General features: G+C 40.1%; 1 protein-coding gene across 3 annotated transcripts in view; it reads left to right on the forward strand.

Annotated features, from left to right (window-relative positions):
• Positions 1–27,127, forward strand: part of git1 (G protein-coupled receptor kinase interacting ArfGAP 1) — a 72,126-nt gene that overhangs the window by 29,554 nt on the left and 15,445 nt on the right. For 2 of the 3 annotated variants that reach the window (XM_031896670.1, XM_031896668.1), the window contains exons 2-11: positions 559–692; positions 1,679–1,791; positions 1,867–1,972; positions 3,373–3,459; positions 6,317–6,447; positions 8,923–9,017; positions 10,329–10,371; positions 13,617–13,643; positions 16,624–16,672; positions 18,158–18,230. In XM_031896670.1, coding sequence (XP_031752530.1) covers positions 559–692; positions 1,679–1,791; positions 1,867–1,972; positions 3,373–3,459; positions 6,317–6,447; positions 8,923–9,017; positions 10,329–10,371; positions 13,617–13,643; positions 16,624–16,672; positions 18,158–18,230 — 858 coding nt within the window. The remainder of the gene's footprint in view (positions 1–558; positions 693–1,678; positions 1,792–1,866; positions 1,973–3,372; positions 3,460–6,316; positions 6,448–8,922; positions 9,018–10,328; positions 10,372–13,616; positions 13,644–16,623; positions 16,673–18,157; positions 18,231–27,127) is intronic. The other variant, XM_031896669.1, reaches the window with a different exon arrangement.

Here is a 27,127-nt window from a genome sequence, read left to right on the forward strand (position 1 = left end):
CTTCTCCCACCCACTGTACCCAATTGCTGATTCTTCCCCATCAGCCTGTTGCACAATATAAATGCAGGCACATAACATTCTATGTCTGAATATTTCAGTATATATGCTTAGGAACTATGTACAGTACTGTGTGTACTATGCAGCAGTGTGATTGTGTATGGCCAGCAGGGGGCAGCTGCTACTGTAGGTTGTGTATATTTTGTAGCGCTACTTGTCTATGCAGTGATATACAGCAGAACACAACATTAAAAGACAAAACAGGGAACAATACAATAATAGGATAAATGCAAAATATAGTTCCATTCTAGTTGACATGCTTAGTGTTAAGCTTAGTAGAGGAGGTCCCTGATCCCTAGGCTATGGAGAATCATTTAAGTGGCAATATTACAGCACATACTTATATAAAATCAAGGGAAATCTGTACACAAGTGTATATTACCTGTTTTTTAAGGATAATCCATTACTTTTTCTATTTGTCAGGTGTAATTAAAATTCATCATGCATTCATGAGCTGTAGATTTTACATTTTTGCACTGTTTTTTTTTCTCTGTCGTGTAGATCCTGGGTGGGCCTCTATAAATCGTGGCGTTCTGATCTGTGATGAGTGTTGTAGTGTGCACCGAAGCTTGGGGAGACATATCTCCATTGTGAAACATCTCCGGCACAGTACATGGCCATCGTCTCTCTTGCAGGTGAGATTCCAACAGGGCAGGGAATGTTAAATACTAGCTTCTGCAGACTTCTGGATATTGCACAGAGGGTCGGTTAAGACAACAGTCCTTGTTTATGGGATACAGATTGGGGTGAGATGAGGATATTGGTTGGAAATGAGTATTTATGCAGAAATTAAATGTCCACCAATGTTTGTTATATATTTTAGTCAAATCTGTGAACAATAACATGTCAGAGAATTAAGAAATATCAATACCTAAGAAATAAAAAGAAAACAATACAATAAAAATAAGAATTGGAAAAGTATCCCTTTGCATTTGTCGCATTGTGTGTCGACTTGGGTTGTGAAGTCGCACCTCTCTAGCATGCTAGGGGTAAAATCCAAGCTCACCCTGGTGCTGCCCCGTCCTAAACCCTCAACTTCAGGCCGATACCTTGCTGGGTGCCCTCAGGCCTTTCCAGCAATAAAAGCTGTGAAGCCGATGGCATTAAAATGAGGCAAGCACAGCGCAGTTGAGATTATTCAGTGTAAAGCACACAGCTAAATGTAACAAGTAGGAATGGGTTGGAAATGGGTTCTGTGATGTACTGCGGAATATGTTGATGTTTTATAAATATATCTTATTAATAATAATAATAATGTGGTAAAGAAAAAATACCAATAAAAAACAGTGTATTAATACAGTGTATTAATAAACTATGTATATAGAAACAGTTCCCCTTTACCTGCAGCACCAAGACTTTCTATGTGTTTTTCAGGCATGTAACAACAGAATTCTGTTGACGTAAAAGCTCAGGTTGCTGCTCATTCTAATAGTTTGCTTAAAAAATAGTTGTCATGGTTTTTTTTTTTTTTTTTTTTAAAGTTTACATATTTTGTGAATTGAGGCTTTAAAATTTCATTTTTTCTGCTGGCTGAAAGGGAAACTAAACCCTTTACGCAAATATATGCTGGCACTTTATAAGTAGAAGACTGAACACTGTATATACTGCTCTTTCCTGACAGATGGTGCACACTTTGGCCAGTAATGGTGCCAACTCCATTTGGGAGCACTCACTTCTGGATCCAGCCCAGGTACAGAGCGGTCGACGTAAAGCCAACCCCCAGGACAAATTACAGTGAGTGTTGCCTTTAGTTGCACAGATGTGCCATGTTGGTGATGGCTGCTGCTAATCAGAATATTTTCCTTCCAGCCCCACAAAGTCCGAGTTCATTCGTGCCAAGTATCAGATGCTAGCGTTTGTACATAAGCTACCATGTCGGGATGACGATGGCGTGACGGCTAAAGATCTGAGCAAGGTAACAAACAGTGTTACTGTCATGGATGAAAATGGCCTTGCTTTACCCTCATTGTTGCATATCTGTGGAGACACCGTAAGCAAACCTTAGTTACTCACAGGGGCTTATTTGCTAACTGCAGGCAGATATCCAGACATCTGAACAGTAACAGCCAATACTGTTGCTCAGATTTACTGAAGACAGAGTTCTGCACTGTGGCTGATATATTGCCCCCCTCAGAACAGATTTCTATAGTTAAATGTTTGCTGTACCCCCTGTAGATATAAAAATGTTTGACAAGCGATGTTCTGGAATTAACATAACGCTCGGGGTCATTTCCATTCATAGCTCATCTTGTATGGATATGTCTGCATAATTACGAGTCTGCAAATCCTCTAGTGCTGTTTTACTTGCCTCTATGCCATATGGCACTATATGCTGAAATGTGCATGATGAATGGCCATTCTACTGGCATTAAGCATTGTCTAGTAAAGAAAATAATTGCTTATACATGTAAATCCTCGTACTATATAGTTACGCATTCACGAAAACCAGCAAAGATTGTGTCCCTTACTAAAACCACATAGTCAATAATAATAAATATAGCTTGCTAGGAGCAAAATGTTTAGGGTTTTAACTCTTGCTTTCCTTTTTTTTAGGAAATAATCCAATACATTATATTTTAATTAAATAATTGTTCTGCATTTTGTAGCGAGGGGAGCGGCTAAAAGATCACGTGTTCTAAACATTGTGCTGCACTGTTTAGGTTACATGTATCCCCCATATGTAGTAAAAGTACAGTCATACATTACACTCTATAGTGGTTATGTAACCCCTAAAGTTACTGTGGTTTCCCAGTAGCAAAAACTCATAGCAGCCAGTAAGATGTTTGCTTTTAAATTGGTGATCAGTAACTTCTACCCTGGAAGCTATGCATTACTGCTGTTGGGCAAACTTAATGCCTTTTACATTACATAACCCTTCAGAGTGCAATGAATGACTGGGTTATGTATTTTGTGTATTTGTAATTGCAGAGCTCACAGCCTCTCTAGTTAAAGGAGCTGCAAACCCAATAATAAACATTTGCCCAATAAAGGAATTTTGAATTCTTTGGAACTTTCCAATATACATTCTGTACAAAGTTCTAGTGGCTTTAAAATATTTTGTAATTATATCACCTATAAAAAGCAGTATCAATCTGTCCCTTTCTCTTCTCTGCTCTGGTTCTGACTAATGAAGGCATGTTGCAGAATCCAGCTAATTAACAGACCTGTAAAGAAGAAGCATGCGAGATTGGCTTCTTCTACATTCAGTCAAGAGACTGAAAACAGATGTACAAATACAGTGTTGCAGTCACATTGCCTTGTGTGCGCCTTTTAGTTGTCACAGGATAGAATCCATCTCTCTTTTTATTATCACAGCAACTTCACTCCAGCGTGAGGACTGGGAACCTGGAAACCTGCTTGCGGCTGCTATCTCTCGGGGCTCAGGCCAATTTCTTCCACCCGGTAATTACTGAACGCTTTTGCCTGCATTTGCTCTGCAGTTTAGCCTGGTGTATATTTCTCAAACTACCCTCTCAGATCCGGCCCCGTCTCTTTTAGAGCGAGAGTTATTGATTTTTACCTGACTGTTACTGTCTGCCTTGAAGCTCTGTAATCAAATATGGCGAGACTTCTAATATTAGCTGCAAGGGAGCTGATCTTTTAGAACAGCTTCTAGTAAATAACGTTCATTTTTTTACACCATTCAGCTTATTTGATCAGATAAATGCCCCCTATCCACCCTCTTTAATTTATAATTCTAAAAAAATACTTAGATTTCTCTTAGATCTGTTTTTTTAACAGTTGCCTCTGTTTTGGATAACCTATCAGCACTTCCACTTAAGGTAATGTCCCACGGAGTGAGTTAGTCACCAGCAATAGATCTTCGGGAAAGCCGAAGTGATACATATGTGATGCCTGTTGTTGCTGGGGGAAAGGCATTTCAGAGTGGTTAGTCACCTGGTAGCAGAGATCTATCGTGGGTGACTAACTTGCTCCTTGAGACATTAGCCTTAAACAGCGCCGGTTATCTCATCTGGGCGCCCCGAGGCTGCTCCCCTTGGAGAGGTCCCCATTGCTCCGTATGGGATCAAAATTTCAGTGCTGCAAATCTGTGTATTCTGGCAAATGCCACAGGTGCTGCTGTAAGATGCCATAGACTAGGGATCCCCAATGGTTTTACTTGGTAAGCAACACAAGCATTGAAAAAAAGTTTTTTGGGCATGCCAAATAATTTGATTGGCGATTTGGTAGCCCTATGTGGATTGCTAGTCTACAGGAGACTCTGCTTAGGATAAAATTATGCCTCTGTTCTTCTAAAACTTGCCACAGAAGAACAGGAACAGCACCTCTTGTCTTTGTAGATTAAAATGCCTTTATTGCAAAGTTTTCTGGGGCAAACAACAACAGCAGCAACGTTTCAGGTTACATAAGACCTTTTATCAAGCTTCTAAAACTTGCCTCCAAGCCACAAATGTAAAAATGGGCACCTACTTTGAGGCCACTGGGAGCAGCATCCAAGTGGTTGGTGAGCAACATGTTGCTAGTGAGCCACTGGTTGGGAATCACAGCTATTTCTTGGGCCTGTGGGGGGCTGTTTGAGTCTCTGTGTATTTTATATGTCAGGGCCTATTTTGACTCTCAGTCTGTTCTATGATGGTTATAACACACAGGGCTGTTTGATCACTGTGCTGCTGTCAGGTATGTCACAGGCCTATAGCCACAAAGGACTGTTGTTCATATTTTGCAAGAGGAGACTATAACTACAGTGTGTATTAAACCAAACTGTAATAGTTGTTTTATCAATATTATACTTCTATTTCATATTTATTCAAGCCAGGCCTTTTTACATTGATTACAGAATATTTATTAGTTAACAAGATACAGATTATATGGCTAATGCGCCGATGGGGCTGATTCTTGGTCTGTGACTGCCCCGGGTGTAGGCACATACTGAGGGGATTTCAGCACCGAAGTATGCATTTTGGCATTGAAATCCGCTGCATGTAGGGAAAGGCTTATGCCGGTGTAGGGGCTGATTCTTTGCTTGCGTTTATCTACAGGCCGAGATTCGCCATGGGGGCACGTTTACTAAGATTGGAGATAGCTATCACTGGTGATGTTACCCATAGCAACCAATCAGCAATTAGATTTGAACATTCACCTACAAGTTTAAAATCAAAAGCAAAGAGCTGACTGGTTGCCACGGTCAATATCACCGGTGGTATTGATCTCAAGTCTTAGTAAACATGCCCATAAGTGCTTTTTTTTTTTAATTCTACTGACAGCATCCACATTGTCCCATTTTACGGAACACAGAATCCGTCAGAGTTGTCCATTTACCACAGTGGCGTGTTTCTCCACATGCACTGACATTTAGGGGGACCTTCCTTCAGATAAATTGCATTTGTATTATGGTCCCCATGAATAAATTGAAATAGTATTGAAAATAGTTCTAACAACCATTCAAAGGTAGAACTATCTGTAACCCATCTTGTTACCGGTGCAATGCTGCAGATATTGCCTATCCCCATCCTATTCACAGTGCTCCATATTAAAGTGCTGCATAATTGGTGCTTAGAAGCGTATGAAATGGCAGAATTCACACCATAATGCAGATTGTTTATCTCTGGGAAATCAGAATAGCTAGTAGTCATGTTGTCACTGGCTGCGCGCCAGTATCTGTTGGAAGGGAGAGCAGCAGAGATAGGGGATTTGTAGAATGATGTTTATAAAACTAATAATAATAATAATACAGTTTGCTGAAAACCTCGAAGACCTTATAAGTGCAACTTGACTTTAGGGGCACCAGAACGTCTGCTGTTTATTGAGAGGTTTTCCTCTTTAACCCACAATGACTTGCTACTGCATTGAGGTTATTAGAAAAACTTGCAAGTGGAATAGCCTAGATACTGAATTGTTTTTATTGAGATAAAATGTTTGCTAGTAGAAACAAATTTCAAATGTCTCCTGTGACACAAATGATATCACTGAGCATCTGTGTTAATGGATAACCTCATCATGCATCATAAATAAGGATCTTTTTCATGACAAAAAAAGAAGGGAGCAAATGGGTAATTCTGGTAAATTAGAATTGCTACTTAGTCACCTCACCTTGATGTTAACATGACCTGTATTACCAGGCCTGCAGCTGTTTTACACTTGTGTTTGAAAACATACATTATTATAGTTTGTATGCAGAATTTTTGCTTTCTGGGATCCAGGGTTGCTTTCCTTTGCCCTTATTCATTCAGCTCTGTAAATAACCCGTGGGATTAGGTATCAGCCACCGAGATGTTTGTAACCCTGACTCTCTCCTTAGGACAAAGGAACCACCCCATTGCATGTTGCAGCCAAGGCTGGACAAATCCTTCAGGCAGAGCTGTTAGTGGTCTATGGAGCAGATCCTGGGGCACCGGATGTGAATGGCAGGACACCCATTGATTATGGCAGGTGAGGTGATTGGGTCAGAGTAGGGCTGGGCGATATACCGTTTAATACCGAATACCGGTGTTTTTTTTTTAAAACTATATTCATTTTTCAGATACCGCAATACCGGGGTGACAGGGTACTCACCCGTACGGCCCGGTCTCGCGCACCTCCTTGCGTGCACGCGCGTGTCCCGTTGTCCGCGGGACGTTGCGCACGCGCGCCCAGGTGCGCGTGCGTCAAATGGCACGTACATGTCAAAGTGTGCACGTCCGCGACGCGCTGAGGGCGCTGGTTCTGCGCATGCGTGGGGGGTATTTAAAGCTATCAAACGCCTCCTCCTGTGCTATGTTGTCTGCGGCCTTGCCTGGGAAACTAAGCCTGCCTGATTTACCTTACGACTTTCTGTTGCCGATCCTTCGCTTGCCTGACTCTGATTTTCAATACTGCAGTAATTATTCTCTAATTTATTAGTAAATGGGGTTAACACCTAATCATGCATGGAAAAAAAATTTACCGTCAAATACCGTGACACCGATATAATTTTGAAAAATACCGTGATATAAATTTTTGGTCATACCGCCCAGCTCTAGGTCAGAGCACCACTAATGGTGGGTAATATACAAATGGGGAAATGTAATAAAAAGCTTTCAGAATCACATTGCATTTCATTGTGTTATAACACTTTGTTAGAACAAGTTGCTAGGTTATTTACCATTTAAAGTCAGTGTTTGCCTGCAGCGGCAGATGAGAGCAGTATCAGTTCAGATATTTCTACATAGTACAGTAAGCTGTTATTCTGTTTTTCTGAGCCAAAATGATTGTTATCAATGAATACTTTATTGCCTTGACCCAAATCTTTGGCATAGGCAGCCTTCCACTGGTTTGTTACTTGGCCAATTGTTAATAATATATAACTATTATATAATATAACACAGGGAAAATTGTCACTGGCTAGTGACAGGAATCACTGGAAAATGTGCTACTCTGCATTTTAGAGGGATACACGCCTATGGCTAGACAGGACAAGGTCCAAATTATAGTATAGGTATGGGACCTGTTGCCCACAATGCTCAGGACCTTTGGTTTTCCAGATAAGGGTTTTTCTGTAATTTGGATCTCCATACCTTAAGGGCTCTGGCACACGGGGGAGATTAGTCGCCCGCGATAAAACTCCCTGTTCGCGGGCGACTAATCTCCCCGAGTTGCCTACCTCTGCCATCCCACCGGCGAACATGTAAGTCTCCGGCGGGATGGCAGACGCAGCGGGGCAATTTCATGGAATCGCCGAAAAAGACTCGCGAGTCTTTTTCGGCGATTTGCGCAAAATCGCGCCGCTGCGTCTGCCATCCCGCCGACATGTAAGTCGCCGGTGGGATGGCAGAGGTAGGCAACTCGGGGAGATTAGTCGCCCGCGAACAGGGAGTTTTATCGCGGGCGACTAATCTCCCCCGTGTGCCAGAGCCCTAAGTCTGCTAAAAAAAAAACTTTTAAACATTAACTTAACCCAGTAGGATTGTTTTGCTTTAAATGAGGGTTAATTATATCATCTTTAGAACCAAATGCAAAGTACTATTTTATTATTACAGAAAAAAATTAAATCATTTGTAAAAATTAGAATGATTTCCTTATGATGGAGTCTGTGGGAAATGCCCTTTCCGTAAGTCAGAGCTTACAGGTTTTTGGATAACTGATCCCATACCTGTATTTTGTTCTTTCCTGGGGCGATGAAACACTGCAGATCTCGTAGTGTACCATTATCCTTACTGAGGGTTGAATAAAAAAAAAAATATAATGTCAATGACTCCACCAGTGCAGATTTGTTTCCTAGAAATTATATTCCAGAGCACAGGGGCTAGCTGCTGCCTGTGTGTGGATCACCAATAAATTGGCCTCAGATACTACACAAGCAGTACTGTTAGGTGGCCGTGCCACATATGACAGTTTTCTTTTAATTATATATATATATATATAATATACAGGTATATACTCAGGGTAGGAATGACAGCACACACAGGACTTTTTTCATGAAGAATCACAAAGGTTTAGATGAATAAATGTGAGGCTTTGAATAAAGCCTCACATTTATTCATCTAAACCTTTGTGATTCTTCATGAAAAAAGTCCTGTGTGTGCTGTCATTCCTACCCTGAGTATTTACGTCTCCTGCACGAGCACCCAGGTATTATCTTGTTCTTATGGTGTGCAGCTTTCCAGCAACTCGTATATACAGGTATATATATACAAGTGTGGTCCAGACCTGCAATTGTACTGCAGCTCAGTTCTGTGCTAATGGTTGATTATCGGTATGGGTGCAGGGTAAGCACTACATAACCTACACACTAAGCAATTATGCCATGGGGTTGAAAGCGAATTCTTTGAAAAAGGGAAGCCTAGACTAATTTATGTAAAATGATTGTGTTCATTTGCCCAACACAGCTGTTGGAAGATATGTCTGCCCCTATTAATTGGTTAATATTTATGACATTGCTTCCAACAGGCAGGCTGGTCATCATGATCTGGCAGACCGATTGGTGGAGTGTCAGTATGAACTGACGGATAGGTTGGCCTTTTACCTTTGTGGACGCAAACCAGGTGGGTGCCGTGTTGTGTAAGTCACATGTCACAACTTTTTGTTCCTCTACATAAACAGGGAGACCAGTGCTTTGCACTTCTATTGCCTCCATCTTCCCTCAGTGTGACACCCTGTATCTGCCATCTTGGCTATATGAACCTTGGTGGTTGATGCTGTCAGTTCATGATTGTGCCCTCCCCAAGCTGATATTTGGGTGGCAAGTTTTTTGTGTTTAGCACAGGGGACATATTTTGTGCCTTAATTTTCCAAACGGTGGAGGAACATCGTGCCCTTCCTGTCATTTAGTTACTGCTACCTAAACTTCTGATTTTTGCTTCAAATCCTGTAAAGAGTAAGAGCTTTATTTTTTTAGTGATAAAAGAACAATATAGAAAAACTAAGCAAACAGCTCATTAAATGTAAAAACCTTCTTGCAGTATTTGGATGCCAATAGAAGCCTAGTGCCGAGCTAGCAGAACCGCAGCGATGAGCAGGTGGTGCCACGGATGAGCTCAGCACTCTTCCCAAGCAAGTGCTTAGTACTGGGGAATAGCAATGGCTGCACAATGTGTTCTACTATGCCTGGATACAGTCCTCATTTTACATCTGCTCTTATCCCAGCCAAAATGCCAACCTGTATAAGAAGTGTGGCTCTGCAAGTCTAGGGAGAGTCTGGCCATGACTTTTCTAAATGCACTGGCCATTCTCTGCCTTCACAGGTGTTTAATTACATGTCCCAGTTGCTGTCGATCAGTGGACATGGAGGCTGATTTACTGACATTTAAAATACAGTTTTTCAAATCACCCAATGTTGTCACTTATAAAAGATTAATTTTTCTGCAGTTTATTATTATTCACAATACATTTTCCCCATGTGAGTATGTATATACTGTTTCCCAAGTAAGCCTTTTCCATGGTCAGATTTTATAAGATAATGTATTTTGGCACTAAAAAATTTGAAATTGTAAGCTCTTTTGGGCAGGACCATCTTTACCTCTTGAATTCTTGTATTGGTTGTTTTTGTATGTTTTTTGTCTGTCTAATGTATACACCCAACTCTGCAAATTATGTTGGTGTTTTTATAAATAAGTATTAGTAAGACTTTAATAATACTTTGCATGATTCTTTGTGGATCTGTAAATCATCTGGCTTTGCTTCATTCCATTAAGAGTGACAACCACCAAGTTAAGTGTGTAACCAAATATGTATTGGAATGTTTCATGCTTCTGCTTTAAAAGAAAGATCTCTCTCTCTCCCTCTTGCTCTTTCTGTCTCTGTGGTTTTTGCTTCTTTAAAAAGGCATTTACCCTATATTTTTATTGTCTTTCCAGATCATAAAAATGGTCATTACATTATCCCCCAGATGGCTGACAGGTAAGTGAATGTGGAGAGTCTGTCCTTCTGGATATGAATGCTTCTGTGCAGTCACATTGGTGCTTATTTTGAACTGCAGCCCTCTTGCTGTGCAGAATAGGATACAGGCCGTGTCTAATTCAGTTACATGAATGTTGTCAGCGGAATTGCCTCTAGGGGATTACACAGCAGCTAATATGCCCAGGAAAAGGGGCTGCCAACTACTGTTCTAGTATGATACTGTATTTCTTTCTCATTGTCATTCTAAGACTTTGCTAATCAGCCACTATTTTTTTGTACTGCAATAGCAGTATTGGAGAGCTCAACCCTCTGTTAACTTACCCAAGCGGGTATCAGGTGCAAATACTGGAAGAACCTCACCTTGCATGGGGGTCAATATCCAACAGCAAAAAAATCAAGTAGCACACTGAAGATGCAAGCCGTGAAAAAATTGTGTTTTATTTGCTCAAGTACATATAAACAAGCAAAGAGCAACGTTTCGGGACCCTCCGGACCCTTTCTCAAGCTTGAGAAAGGGTCCGGAGGGTCCCGAAACGTTGCTCTTTGCTTGTTTATATGTACTTGGGCAAATAAAACACAATTTTTTCACGGCTTGCATCTTCAGTGTGCTACTGGATTTTTTTACTATTTTTTTGTACTGGCATGTGACCCACATCATTTGTATTATTAAGCAGAGATATCAGATTTACAACACTGGCCTGGGAGAGACACACCGGCTCCTCTGTTAGCGCCCATAGTGTCCAGGAAGTGAGAATGACACGGCTGCATCCTGTTTATAATGAACGACTGGACTCGCTCGTACCCATCATGTGGGGAATGTTGTGCCGCAGGCAGGACAATATGTCAAGTGACACAGCGCCTGCCATTACTGATAACTTACCCATCAATAAGAAACTGGGGATAACATCCCTATGAAATAACAGTTGAAACTGAAATAAAGTTAAAACATTCATTTACATTGTCTTGGCTACACTGATCTAGAACAGTGCTGTCCAACTTCTGGGGTATTGAAGGCTGAAATTTTTTTGGCCTATGTGGTGGAGGGCCTATAATGGAAGCCAGTTTTTGCCGCTCCCCTTTGTAAATCACATCCATATTGAGGGTAGGGCCAGGGTCGGACTGGGGGGCGCTGGGCCCACGGGGCTTCTGCCTCAGTGGCCCCTGCACCCTCCATTGCGCCCTTCACACACCTCCCTGCAGAGGGATTCATAATATTCAGAAATTAGAGTGCTCTAATCCTGCTTGTTTCTCTACTAAAGTTAAGTGCTATCTATATATTCCATCATGTCTGTGTCATTACTCTCCCCAGCCAGTACCCACAGCTTTATATTATATTGCTGGAGAGTACTGACCAACGTTCATCATAAAAGGGTTAAAATATAAGATTTGAATGAAAAAAACAAGTCTTTTACTAGAAGTCAGTATCTCTTATAGTTAATGTCTCCACTTCCAGCATCATACCATTTCTCCTGTGTATTCCCCAGATTGTCCCTGAATTTTACCTACTTGGCCAGTAAAGTCAGTGATTGTAACACAATTTGTAATTTTGGGCTTATGTATTGTATGTACAAGGACTCCCTCTTGTGGTTAGTGCGCAGAACAACATCAACTTTTGACAATTATTTGCTTGGTTTGCTTATTAGTGCTATATTTTTGATTTTTCTCTGCCAGTTTGTCAGAATTATATAGTATTATGGTTATCAAATAGGCTTTATTTCGCAAAATATACATAATCTTAGAACCTAGAAGGAACAGTTATTGTTAATTCCACTTTATACACAGAGGTGTCCGCCGATGCCAGGCCAGGACAGAGCCAGCTCTGCTTTTGCTTGGTAATTTGGAGCTCTGTCTTCTTCACTGTCCTGGGGTTTGCGGACTTTTCTGTACAGAAACAAACAAGTTTTCTCATATTATGTGGCTTTTAAAATGTAAGAACTTGTTTTTTATAGGACATTTGTATAATAATTACTATATCTAATTGTTACATGACAAATGAAGGGAAGATATTGATAGAAGCATTGTATAGCAATAAATAACAAGAAAAAATTCCCCATTGATCTACACTGAAGGGGGGATTACACAAACACACTCCATAAACCATGGCAACAAATTAACTGAACAAGATACAATTGATTATAATGCTAAACTTTGTAACCTTGAAAATGTCTCTTCCAGGAGTCTTTTGTCCAAAAGACTGCTCAGTTTCTCTTTTATGGTGATTAATATCAGAAATGCAGGAAAGGAACTGCAGCTCCCCTTTATTTCTATATCTGCAGGTACACCATGCACTGGCCAACATGTTTGGGCAGATGGAATATCCCAACCTATCCTCTTGACAAGCCACTGATATCTATAGCACAAAGATATTAACTGCAATCGTCTATATAAATCAATGTTATCAGTATGTGTGCTACTCATTTGGCTTCAGGCTGTGTCGAACAATGGAATCCCAGACAAATGTTCTTCTGCATGCTCTGTTCTAGGCAAACGGAGCGGTGTTTGTCGCACAGCTGCTTGAGTACGTAGTTTCACACTGCATTATGCTCTGTGTGCGGGCATTTTGATAAACCTTTTTGAGTGTATGTGCTTATCCATAGGCTGAGAATCCACCAGTGTGGCACAAGCCTTACAGTTTCAGCTACCAATTCATTCTACTCATACTGAGGTTTCCTTAGTATGCCTACATTGAGGTGGGTGATATGGGGCTGATCTGGTAACTTGGCCTAAGGGCTAAATTATCGTCAAGGGAGATTTTTTGCGCGGCGACTTACCCAGTTGGCTAACATCTGCCTGTGTGTATGTGGGTTTCAAACAATGTGAATTCTGCAGAATAGCTGCATGCCTCATCTCTAGGAGGTGGGATATAGATCCCTTGCCCTCCAACCATCTACTACTGAATTCTTACCCACGTCCCACTTTCCCCGCTCCAATGATATTTTTATCGAGTTTCATTACCTATCCTCCACCTTCTAATTATAATCTGAAGGCAGTCATAAACATTTAGCAGTCATTTGCTATAGTTATTAACCTTATAGTAAGACCTCATAATTAACAAGTGTATGATTCTCCTGCCTTGGCCAACACTTCTTTCTGTATGTGGGTGATTGGTAGATGAGCTTGGGTGATGTAACAGAACTCATCTTAATTTATTGTTTATACCTAATGTTCTTGTCCGTGAGTGTGTGTCCATTGCTGTTTAACTTTAGCTTTCTCTTCCTTTTCCTTCTTCGCTGCCCTGGATCTAGAACCCGGCCTCGAGGTGCGCCTCAGAGGTACAGTTTCATACATTCATTTGGGTGACAGCTGCATAAATAGCGTTTGGCTACAACCATTTAATTATATAGTTAAGTCTCATATTTTATGGACAAAGCAGTACTCTTGTTTCTCTTTCTTCCTGATCATTCTCTTTTACAGGGAGAACATAACTGCATGGAAAAGCTTGCTTTTGCTTGCTAAAACTGCCATGTAGACTATCTTAAATTCCAATTAATTTTAGTAAGGTAGGGACAATTTTTACAGTTAAATGTGTTTTTCACAAGCTCATGTTCCTGGAAGGTACCTCAGCGGCTCATTTAATTAGATCTAAACTCTAGCGCAGAATCATATTTATCCATCAAAACCTCACAAATCGCCTTTAATGCATTTTCAGTGCCCCACACGGTGTGCAAAAATAAAATATCCACAGTGGGACTAAGAAATCAATTTTTTTGTTTTATTTATTTATTTTTTTGTTATACTAACTTTCCCTGTAATACAAAGTGTTTACATTGAGATAATGAGCTCTGTATAAACAGCCTTTACCTGTCTGTTATCAGGATTAAACGGAAGTCAGTGTATCCAGTGAGAATCACTCAGATATGCTACAGCCATCTCCCATTAACTGAAATGGGAATAGCTTGTAAAACCACCAGCCTATTTCATGTTACCTATCATATGTTTTCTATTTAAGTGAATAGTAAGGTGGCTGTGGTCATTTACGCTGTGTTTCATCCAGAGGAGAATATGCTTTTATAAGCCATAGCACAGACGAGAAGTTGTAACCGTGGCTGGAAACTGATTCACTTCTTTCTCTTCCTTCCACAATTGCTGTAAAACACAATAAAAGTGGGATCCAATAGAAAATAATAAATAGTCTTCTGCACTATTTCACTGTTCTGCACTGCTTATAACTCCCTATTAATAACATTGGCATCAAGCATTAATCTTGTTGGTCAGGGGGGCATTATTTTTGCACCCGGGAGAAAATAAAGGGAAGGGATCACCAACGAGCCGGGCTTGAACCAGCACCCTCTGGATATTGCTATCCTTAATAGTCCGTTGCTCTACCACTGAGCTCCGAAGGGATCACTGTTTGCTTCTAACTGAGACATATATGTTGATTGTCCATTTTCCATAGTAATTACACTGCCAAGTCTGGGCTTAAATTGCCCATTATCTATTTTATTTAGTGAATATACTGACTTTTCTGTGGTTAATATGCTTGTTATCCATTTTCTGTAGTAATTATACTGGCACATCTGGGGTATGTTGTGATAAAATGAGTGTGGTTTTTAGGGGTGTGTTCACAAAGTACACGTGGCCATGGTTTATACTCTCTCCCCCCCGGTTATTGGTTTCCTACAAACTTGGCACCTAGTTATTGTATACAGGCTCAATCTTAGAACTACAGGATGTTTTTGCTTGATAACTTTGCCTTCCCCTTGAAAATGTTTCTGCAAATGACTTGAAAATTCAGGGACACGTCTAGAAAATTCAGAAATACTGTCCTGATTACGTTTTACTTTACATGCAATCAGTGCAGCCCTGCAACATGCATTTAGTAGATGTAGCAGCACAAGGCAAATGCAGATACAAACAGGGGGTCACCAACCAGCTGAGCTTAAATCGGCGTCCTCTGGATATTGCTATCCTTAATAGTCCATTGCTCTACCACTGAGATCTGAAGGGATCACTCATTGCAGCTGTCTTTAAAAGGCTTTTAATTGTGACGTATATGCAGACTATTTTCCATAGTTATTACACTGGCACGGCTGGTGTTAAAATGCTGATTATTTTATTTAGTCATTGTACTGGCATGTCTGTGGTTAATATGCTCATTATCTGTTTTCTGTAGTAATTATACTTTCTGTTTTCCAAACCATATTGGGGTATATTTTGGAAAATGGGAGTGGTATTTAGGGATGTGTTCCCAGTGCTGCAAGAGGCAGATTTCCATGGTTTATTTTCTCTGCTTAAGGCTGTTTAAGCAGAGAATATAAACCATGTTTTTAGCCATGTGCACTTTGCGAACACACCCCTAAATACCAATTACACAATTATGTAAGTTGTGAGCAACTTTATAGGCGTCGCCAATAAATTGATTTCCAAGAAACTTGGCACCTATTTGTCGTATACAGGCTCTGCCTTAGAGATACAGGTTGTGTTTGTTTGATTACAGAAAGACCCCTTATCCGGAAAACTCCAGGGTCCAAGCATTCTGGATAATGGGTCCTATACCTGTACAGTGAAAGATGGCCCTAGTCCAACATAGCCAATCAGAGGTTTCCTATCATTACCCTATGCCAGCAGAATGCTAACTGTGGTCGGTTGTAATGTATTACAGCAGTATTTTATATATAGATCACTAATTCCATATAGGAATGTAGGAAGTGTCATAGTGTGCAAAGTATATACACATAAGCACTTTACCTTTATAAATGAAAGGTATCCGTTCTTTTTTAAATATAGATGTTGCTCATAGAATGAATCTCTACATTATGCATGACTGATATGCAGAAATCTCCAAATTGCAGGAGGGCTGTTCCTGTTGACTCCATTTTAATCAAATAATTCAGATCTTTAGATTTGATTTCCTTTTTCTCAGTAATAATAAAACAGTACCTGTACTTGATCCCAACTAAGATATAATTAACCCTTATTGGAGGCAAAACAAAGACCTGGAAAGCCCCAGGTCCCGAGCATTCTGGATAACGAGTCCAATATCTGTATATGTACAATTTTTTTTTAGCTTCACAGTAACTGAGACAATCAATATAGCAGCAGCTCTAAATACTGTATAAATTCAGTGTTTTGTAACTCAGGGATAAATATGTATTCTTTTAAATGGGATCTGTTCCCCTCTAATCTATCCTAAACCATATATAGTATCAGCCGGTGCTGTAGCCCATTTCCTTTGCTTTGTTCTATAGGTGATTCAGGCTGATGGAATTGCTTTGTCCTTTTAATTTGTGTTTCTCTTTCTCTGTTTGGCAGTTTGGACCTGTCGGAGCTTGCAAAAGCAGCAAAGAAAAAGCTACAAGCAGTAAGTATCTGTATGTAGGGTTTCTGGGGGGAATTGACAGTGAGACCGTTGTTGTTGTTGTTGTGACGATGGCGAGGCACAAATTAGTACGGAGCTTAAAACAACAGTTCAGCTTTTATTTAGTCTGCTACCTCCTTGGTAGAACAAGTTCAGTCCTACTTTTCTTTGTGCTCAGTGGGTTGCAGCAACACCATTCATCCCAGCTCTATAGATCCTCATGGGGAAGTCCCAGACAGTCTTTTAATTGTGGGGAAATAGTTTTTTTTTTTCTTTTTGCCATGCATGATAGTAGGAGACTTCTCCAGTGTCGGGCTGGCACACCAGGATACCAGGACAACTCCCGGTGGGCCTAGGTGTCAGTGGGCCCTCTTGCTTCTAACTATTGGGCCAATTGCATGGTCATTCACTATTTCTGTATGAGGAAAAAGAGAGAGAAGGATAGAGAAAAGAGATGGCATCTCTGTCCGACACTCTCGGCTTACAAACACAGCACCTCTAAGGAGGTGGAGCCGGCCTGGCAAGGTGTATCGGCTCCATACACATAATACCCCAATACATATGTGCCCCACATGTCGCAGCTGCTTGCATCAGTTATTCATATGAAAGGGAAACTTGTGAAAATGAGCATTTATCATGGCAACAAGAAATATATCTGAAATATATGAAATAATCACGTTACTCTTTACTCTGCCCCTCTTGACTTTGTGTCAGTTATATTGAAAGACAGTCATGAGAATCTAACGCCTGCATGCAGAGAGATTTATTGCTGAGAGGAGGGTGAAGAGTTCTCTGATTATTTTAGAAATACTACAAACTTTTTAAGTGATTATAATACATGTATATCTTACTTCCATAGAAAGAGTTTCCCTTTTTAATAATAGGGTCCTATGGCAGTCACTACTGTTGAAAGAATGGCACTGTTTATCTAAAACATTAGAAACCATCAGATAACGTTTCCCAAATCTTTCTAAACCAGAAGAACATCAGGCTCTTCCTTTCTCCTGGCCTAGATCACGGTCAGAAACTGACCAGCAAGTAGCGCTGTTGTAACATATTTCATTTTTATTAACAGTACATATTTCCTTTAATATTTTCAAATTTAAATAAAAAGTCAATTGCATAATTATAGCTATATACTATTACCAATTTCACTCATTTTAAAAGTTTACTTATCCTTTAATATTTAATTTCTTATAAGCACTATAGAACCAGTTCACTACCATTTTTTGTCTCTTTTGTGCCATTGTTACTTGCCATGCCATCCCCTTATTCCATATTACATTATGATTTCCTTTCTTTATGGCCTAATATCATCATGTCCACAAAAAGCCTTGATGTTTATTATCTCATAGTAATTTTTCATATTCTCATTTGGCCCCTGTGTAATTGTGCTTATCGTTGTGTGCCGGCATGTAGTGATTCCGTGTTTGGCACGTTAGCTCTGCTCCTTGCCTCTGTGTAACCAGCCTTGTTCTCTCTTCTCAGCTCAGTAACCGGCTGTTTGAGGAGCTCGCTATGGATGTCTATGATGAAGTTGACAGAAGAGAAAATGATGCAGGCAAGTGCAAATAGCACATTTACTGGACCTATAGTAATATTAACAGAGCATGTTCCAGATAACAAAAATGTTTAGTATTCCAGAACAATCTTATAAATTAAATGGTTATTTCAATGCCATCTATTGTTATTCATTGGACCTTTATTAAATAAGGCAAAGTGCAAAGAACTGCAGCTGCAGTTCACCTTTTCCCCACAACTGCACCATCTGTATATCAGTGCAAAATGTTGTACCTGATAATACGTTGTTTGCACCATTAGCAAATGGCACAAAATTGCATGCATGTGCCTGCTCACAAATTTGGACTAAAAAAAATCTATACACAGACACTGTTCTTAAAGGGTACCCTGCAGGGCCAGTCCAAGTATCGAAGGTGCGTAAGGCAAAACGGAAAGGGAGTCTGATGTCACCATCAGCAAGGAAACACTCTGCGTTTCCCCTGCTCATGTATGTGCATTTTCTGCCTACCAAGAGTTCTGGCCCTGGTAACCTGTATTTTATGGAATCTTATCAGATTGGGTAAATCACTTTAAAGCTAGGGACATACATTGAGTGGCATTTCAGTTGAATGTATGTTCTGTCAATCCTATTCAGGCTATTATGCCTAGAGTGCCAGGGGTTCTGCTCATTAAGTTTAATTTCACAGTCTGTTGTTATGTGGCACAGTTCTTTGCTGCGAAGGAGGTGTGCGTTGTGCCTCCAAATGCAAATGCCATATAGTGGCATCGCAGTAAAGAGGTGGTGGTTACACATTAAAGCAAACTGTATGATATAAGCAGACCTTCACTATGCAAAAGTGTCTGCAGTAGTGTTTCAGCCATATTTCCACATTCTGCATTGGTTTGAAGTCCAGCAGGCAGTGTATGTGGTTTAGAACTAATATTTCAAAAAGTGGTATTTGCACCCACATGTGTATACTATTGGCTCTTATGCTAAAAAGGCTTTTATTAAATGTAAATACTACTAGAATATGGTTGCTAGAAAATGTTAAAAATGAATCTTAAATGACTGCATTCATGCAATCAGAGCAGACCAGTAACTTACATTGATTAAGCTTGGCTGCACTAATAAAAATGTATCAGACATTCAGTATAATTTTGTCTGCTAATTCACAGTATGTGTCAGTGTATAGAGAATTGGCAACTGAAGTAGTAACTAGAGCCACAGAATGATAGAAATCTGCCCATACCTTACACCAGGGATCCCCAAACTATTTTACTTGTGAGCCACACTCAGATCCAGGCCTCTGCTTGAAAGGAAGTGATCAGCCACAGAGATTTATAGTTAGGTTTGCCACACTTACAAATTTACTGCCAATGTACAGTACTTGCTGTTAAATTTGTAATACTGGCACAGGCCCCTGCTGGGGATTTGCTGGCTACGCCAGTCATATAACAGCTGGGTGACAAACCTAAGGTGTCTGGATTCTTTTGCTAGTATTTGACCTCACTGTGTTCAGTACAAAACCTATATAATATGATATTCTGTATTATATAGTGGGATAATGTATCCTCTCCTGTACATGGAATACATGTTGTTACTTAGGACATTTTCTTCTCCTTTACATGATGTCATTGCCTGGAATGTTTGTGGCAAAAACCTTGTTCTAGAGTTTCAAATTCCTAAAGTGTTCAGTAACTGGACTTTGCACAGACTGGCACAATAGCAGCACCAAAATAAAAGAACAAAACAAAGGGCACATTGAATCCCTCGCTTGTGTGTTTTGTAGCATTAAAAAAGTATTGTGCTTCCTGCTGCAGTCTTTATGTGGCCAAGAGTGGAAGTGTAACCCACTAACATATAATAACCCAGAAAGCAAATACCCTATAAGTCTACTGTAGCTGATTGCTCTGGTCCTCCCCAGAAGATGCAGTGCAACAACAGATGGACAAGCACATTGTGCATTCCTTTTCTAAAATGCCAACTTTAAATGTGCTCAGTGCCAGTATTACTCACACAATGTCATGCCTTTAGCCCACCATCAAGCCCTCATTTGATGGAATATGTTATCAAATTGGTAGAAATCCAAACTGTGTATTTAGCTCCACTATGCACATAATTCTGTGCTGTTTTTGCTGCTTAAGGGTACCTTAAACCTTTACTGCTGGAGGTTCGAACACTGCTTATTTGCTTAAAGGCACACTAACCCTTAAAATGCTTGTTATTGCCCTAACAGAAATTCCATGAGACTTATAATGATGAGAGAGCTTCGGGAAGAGAGATACATTACCGGTATATTACATGCTTATTTATAGGCAAGCGTGTATATTGACAAATACATTTATGGAAGTATTGGAAGCCCTGCAATGGCATTAGACATTTTCTTTTACATTTCCGTTAAATACTTTCAGAATTTCAAATTCTATAGGGCCAGACCTGTATAACTGTTGTAGCAACCTGAACTTCTGAAACCTAACACACACTAGTTCAGTTTTATTATGAGCCAGTTAATTGGATAGAGAACTGGCTGAAGGATAGATTACAAAGAGTGGTGGTAAATGGAACATTTTCTAATTGGGCCAGTGTTGTTAGTGGAGTACCACAGGGGTCAGTCCTTGGTCCTTTGCTTTTTAACTTGTTTATTACTGACCTGGAGGTGGGCATAGACAGTACTGTTTGTATTTTTGTTGATAATACTAAATTGTGCAGAACTATAAGTTCCATGCAGGATGCTGCCACTTTGCAGAGCGATTTGACAAAAACATGGCAAATCAGAAACCAGTGCAATTGGCATCAGAATGTAGTTATCACCTTATATGACAGGCCAACATCATTTTCTGCTTATTGGCTTCCGAACAGCTGCACTAACAGTGATATGAGTGTCACAGACACTTTCCAAGATTGGGACAAGTTACAAGTATGGGGCAAGTTTGAAGTTGTACAGTACAGTACAGTACAGTATGTATAAAAGGCATTTTAGCCATATTCATTTTTAGGGTTTAGTTCTCCTTTATGAGTGGATCTACATGCAACAAGATCAACACAAACAAATTCACAAACATGCTCACATACACACACACACCCCATCTGGATTTTTAACCCTACTCCTGAATCTGTGTCCAGAGAGTCCATCTCCACACCTGTCATTATTGGACACAAATACAGAAGTAGGGTTGAAAATCCAGATTGTGTGTGTTTGAATGTGAGCATGTGTGTGTTTGAATGTGAGCATGTGTGTATGTGAGCATGTGTGTGTTTGAATGTGAGCATGTGTGTATGTGAGCATGTGTGTGTTTGAATGTGAGCATGTGTGATGACGGCAGGGTGTAGGTTGACTCATTTAACCGTAATTTCCACTGCTCAGCAGACCCCTGCCTGTGTTCTCTGCACCATTATCCTTGCAAGCATGTATTTTTAGGGAGAATAAGGGGCTTTATGCAGTGGAATTCAACCATAATATGATTGGCTTTGAAGTTGTGTATACATGTATTTGATGTCTGATAACACTTCATACTGACATTTGCTTTAAGCTGAAGGAAACATGCATGTTTGTGCTGCTCTGCACATTTAGCCAATGTAAGGTTATCACAGCAATGCTTCTATTCCTACAGATGGTTGGCAATGTCCTTTCCTCAGACTTCCTCACCACCATCACTTGAGCCACTGTTCTATATAAATATTGGGGAATTTTGGCAGTGACAAAGACAGAGGAACTTGCTGATATTTAACATAGAACAGTGGCTCAATAGCACTGAGGCGTTTTACCTTTGCCAAAATATTGGGCAACTGAGTCTTGCGTAATATAGTGAGTAACTGCTTGTGCGGAAGAATCTGCTTTAGGTATACTTTGTGTCCTTCAAGTGTTTTACTGTTTTTCTTTACATGTTAAAGGAACAGTGACACCAAAAAAATCAAAATGTATCAATGTGATTAAAATATAATGTACTGTTGCCCTGCACTGGTATAAATTGTATGTTTGCTTCACAAACCCTACTATAGTTTATGTAAATAAGCTGCTGTGTAGCCACAGGGCAGCCATTCAAGCTGGAAAAAGAGGGCTAAATGGCACAGGTTACATAGCAGATACCTGATAAGCTCAGGAAAACACCACTGTATTTTACAGACCTAATCTTTTATCTGCTATGTAACCTGTGCCTTTTTTTTTTTTTTTTTACCTAAAGGGCAGGGGTATACGGGGAGATTAGTCGCGTTGCGACAATGCCATCCCACCGGCTAGATTGTAAATCGCCAGTGGGATGGCATACGCGGCACTGCAATGGCCCTCGCCTGAAGTTGTCTTCAGAGGAAACTTTGGGCGACTGCGGGACATTCCAGTGATGCATATGCCATCCCATCGGCTATTTACACTCTTGCTGGTGGGATGGCATTGCGGGGAGATTAGTTGCCTGTGACAACGGAGATTTGTCGCGCTGTGACTAATCTCCCCCTGTACCACTGCCCTAAGGATCAAGACACACTGAGCAACTAGTAGCAGCTAATTTATTATGGCTACTAAACTCAAGAAAATCTCCTGCCATAGACAATACTGAGAATTGTCTCTACTAAACACACATAAGGACAGTTATCAGTAAATGATCAGCATTGTCTATTTTAGTAGCTGTGACAAGTAGCTGCTACTAGTAGCTCCATGTGTCTTGACCCTAAATGTTTCCCCCCAATGACTTATTTATATAAACTCTATAGTCTTTCTGAAGCAAACACATCTGTTTTACCAGTTCGGGGTAAATTATTTAATTATTTAATTATTTTAACACACATTTTTTGGTGTAATTATAAGTGAAGAGAGAGATTTTGCTGGTGTAAGGAGCCATTGCTTGCAATGATTTGCTAACCTACTGCCCGCATACCATGAGTTGGCAACTGGGGGCAGGAAAGGCACATTTTGTCGAAACAAATAAGAAAATTGTTCTTCTATTTTATATTTCTTTTTTAAATGCAAATACCCTTGTCTCTGAAATGTTTATTTCCAAGTTTCTATGAGACGCGTCTCCTAATATGCGTACTATAATACAGGCTTGGGACCTGTAATCCAGAATGCTGAGGACCTGGGGTTTTCCGCATAAGGGGTCTTTCTATAATTTGGATATCCATACCTTAAGTGTTCTTGAAAATAACCGTAATTAAACCTATTAGGATTGTTTTGCCTCCAATAAGGTATAATTATGTCTTAGTTGGGATCAAGTACAAGGTACTGTTTATTATTAAAGAGAAAAAGGAAATCATTTTTAAAAATGAAATTATTTGATTAAAAGTGAATCTGTGGGAGATGGCCACCTGTAATTTAGAGCTCTCTGGTTAATGAGTTTCCAGGTAAATGATCCGATACCTGTGACACTAAAAACAATTAATTTGCATCCTAGAGTAACTTCTCCCAAGTTTATCCTTTTTTCTGTATGATGGGGAGTTCCAGACAGTGTGACATCTCTCATAGCTAATTATCCCATTGTTTTAGAGTAAAGTACAAAATACAGGATATTGCAGTGAGTGTGCGCGATAATGACCTTTCCCTGGGGTCCAACCCAAGACTGGTTTCTTGGTGCCGAATAAATACTCAAATCAACAAAGCAGCGTTTTCTTTAGCCAGGCCCAACCTCTTTGTTCCAGACAAGCCTCAGTGCTGCCAGCAGTACCAGGATTACATGGGAAGTGGAGTTATCTTAATAGCAAGCCGGCCCTGCGGGTGCGAGGGTTAAATCAGTCGCCCCCCTTTATTTGTATGTCTTCAATGATTTTAAAATACTGCCCACACCAGAGTGCAAGTTGTTTGTGCAAAATATTGATATTGAAAGAAACTCCATGGTTGATATGCATATTTTTTTTCTTTTTATGAACCAGTTCCTGGCCCATCCCACATTCCTTGTGGCTGCCAATTCCTGTGCAGTGTAAGCAGGCTTTAACATAGTTTTTCATCTTAAGAGAGTAAACGCAGCCCTTTATGCTCTGTCTAACTTGCTCACCCCCAGTGCCGACAAGACACTCAACCACAGCACGTACTGGGAGCTCTCCTCCCTTGTCTAAGGGAACCATTTAGCTCCCGTGGCTTTGTTCCATTTCCAAAGCCCCTTTCTGCCCTGCTTGTCTCCCAGGCTCTAAGCAACATTTTCGGTTTGTGATGCCTCTTTCCCATCGCTGAGGCCAGAACTGCCAGGTACTCTATGCTACAATCATCTCCTTTTTTTGTTTCTTATGTATTTTTTTTGTCACTTCCTATCTGTCGCAAGTTGTCTGTTCGTCTGCTTTTAGATTCTGTGACTTTAGTAAATGTTACTGTCCCTTTTTTTTTACCCCTACTTTGAAACCTACGCAGCATCACAGAGGTTAAATCTTCTTATATGAAAATGATTTCATGTTTAGCGATGTGTTTTTCTAGTGTGAATCCCAGACACGCTTTATACTTTAGGCATGCCATTCCTATCAGATCACTTTTTTTTTCTTGTGGGATCGTTAAAAGTTTGACTGTATAAAGGGGAAGTTTTACCAAATGCCAAAGGCTTCAGTGACTTTCTGAGCTCAACATCTGTCTGCAGTTGGAAGTATTCTGAGAGAAGGGGCATTTTTTTTAAGCTGGTTGGTAATGATTAAAAAAATGACTCTCTGAGAGATGGACATCCTGTAATTTGGAGATTTCTGGATAACAGGTTTCCAAAGAATGGATCCCATACCTGTATTACTATATGTATGTACAAAATGACATATGTTGTGGTGTAGTATCTGTTGCTAGCTAAACTTCTATCCTAAAAAATGGCTCAAAATCCTGGAGGGTTGTAAACCGTAGGTCTGAGAACGTGGAATGCTGTGGTCTGAATGCTTTGCTATAAAGATAGCTAGGATCTCAGCCATAAAGTACTGCTAGTGATGGTTCATTATACAAATCAAGGCTCACTTATGCACAGGATGGAATAGATTAGTGCCTGTACAACACATTGCGCATAGAGTAACTGCTGCTTTTTTAGTTGTGCATTGTGGTACATTGGATACCAACCAAGATGTGAGGCAGATACCCTTTGGTGGAACAATAGGGGTGCTGTCTGTTGCTCTTCTCATTTTCCATCTGTGGGACATCACCAATGTGCAGGTCCATTCTCCACATCATTATCGTGCCCTGTCCATCATCTGTAGGTATATATATTTTTTTTTTTGTAACTTCACCCAAGGTTATATTGTCATACCTGCTCTAAAGCTAGGAGGTTTCAGTGCTAAACTGATGCTGGTAAAATAGCATGTAATGGCAGGTATGGAGTTAACTCATGGTTAAGTAGCCTACTACAGTTAGAATGATAAAATCAGAAATATGGTTTCTTGCTATGTGTTTGTAGTTATTCCATTGTCCCATAGTGTCTTGCTTTCATCCATCTTTTTCCTTTTTAGTGACATAAGAGAAATATGTATGTAATAGGGTATACTACACTTATATTTCCTGCAACCAGTGTTAGTTATTGGGTCCAACATCGATCAAACACCATTGGCCAGGAGTTGCCATTCAACAGCAGGTGGAGAGAAGCACTGTAAGAATGGTTGGTGTGATTGTTGAATTTTTTTCCATTTTAAGCCCTGCTTTGAGGACCAACGTTTGTCAAGGACCTCCTTTAGCTGAGAACTATAAATCATTGCTGTATCAGCCATTCAACCATAGTTCCAAAAATACTGTTCACCCCAAATGAACCAGACGTACCTAGGAGAACAAATACTTATTCTCTCCAGATGTCACCCTGTCTGGCTGGGCCCATAGCCACTGTTCCGTAGCCCTTAGGGAGCCAGATGCACAGTTTGAGAGCCACTGGTTTAACCAAAGGATTCCCCCCTCAATACAGAAAATACTTTCCATACTATTAATATCCGGCTTTTGGCAAAATGCTCATTAGTGCTGTTCAGATGGAACAGTGCTATCTTTTTACAGTGCAGAAGAGGGAATGGCATGCCACAGCCGCTAGCATTGGAAACAGACTGCCATCTTAAAAACAAGAGAATACAAAGTATGTGAGTGTGCAGTCACAATGTTTATCAGTTGGCTAGCATTCCCAGCTTCCTGAGCCAGCATTGGGTGATCGTATAGTTTATATCATCTCATCAAGACATGCTTGTAATTTATATATTAAAAGTTTATGATTTTAAGTGGCCTATGAAGGAATCTTACCAAACTGGAATATATATGATGTGACCTAAGGTATGTGTACCTTTGTTTTGTTTGTGTGCACCATGAATTATTTGAACCCAAGGGGTGGCCTTTAGTACTTAAAATAGCAGTTTTCTATTTAGGATTACCCAATGGCACATACTACTAAAAATGTATATTTTTATGAAAATGCTTTATTTTAATGAAGCAGGTTTTCACATATCTGCTGGTATCTCCGATTATATCTTTATAGAGAGCTGCATTATTCAGGGGTGTAGTATTCCTTTAAAGATAGCCATAGGCCAGGGACATTGATTCATTCAGCCAATGTAATAAATGGCCAAAGGGATTGTTTGCCCAAAGCTGACAAGATAATGAGCACAGGCATGCCATGTCTTTAGCTCTGATCAAGAAACTTTCATGGAGCTGAAACCTACAGACACCACCTGTAAGCCAGGTACATTTAGTATATCCCTGGTCACAGAAGGTGCTCACTGCTTGGATGGGTAAAATGGAATTTTTTTTGATATTAGTACAGTTAAAATAGGTAAAAAGTGCATACTGTTTATCTGCCCCGGCTAAGCCAACACATGTATCCAGCAGACACATTCCAGATTTAGAGCTGCACTTACTTAGCAGCCAGCACTATTTATAAACCTGCCTGGAAGCGCTGGCTGCTGTTCTCATTAAGAGCATTTGGTCACACCTAATTGTCGGCTGGATGGGAAACTCTAAAATTAGCCACGATATGGAGAAAATAGAGGTGGGGTTACCTTCATGCTAACTGGGTTATAATTTAGATGTCTGTGTTATACATGTCCCT

This window comes from Xenopus tropicalis, chromosome 2 (genome assembly GCF_000004195.4).
Source record: "Xenopus tropicalis strain Nigerian chromosome 2, UCB_Xtro_10.0, whole genome shotgun sequence".
Lineage (NCBI taxonomy): Eukaryota > Metazoa > Chordata > Amphibia > Anura > Pipidae > Xenopus > Xenopus tropicalis.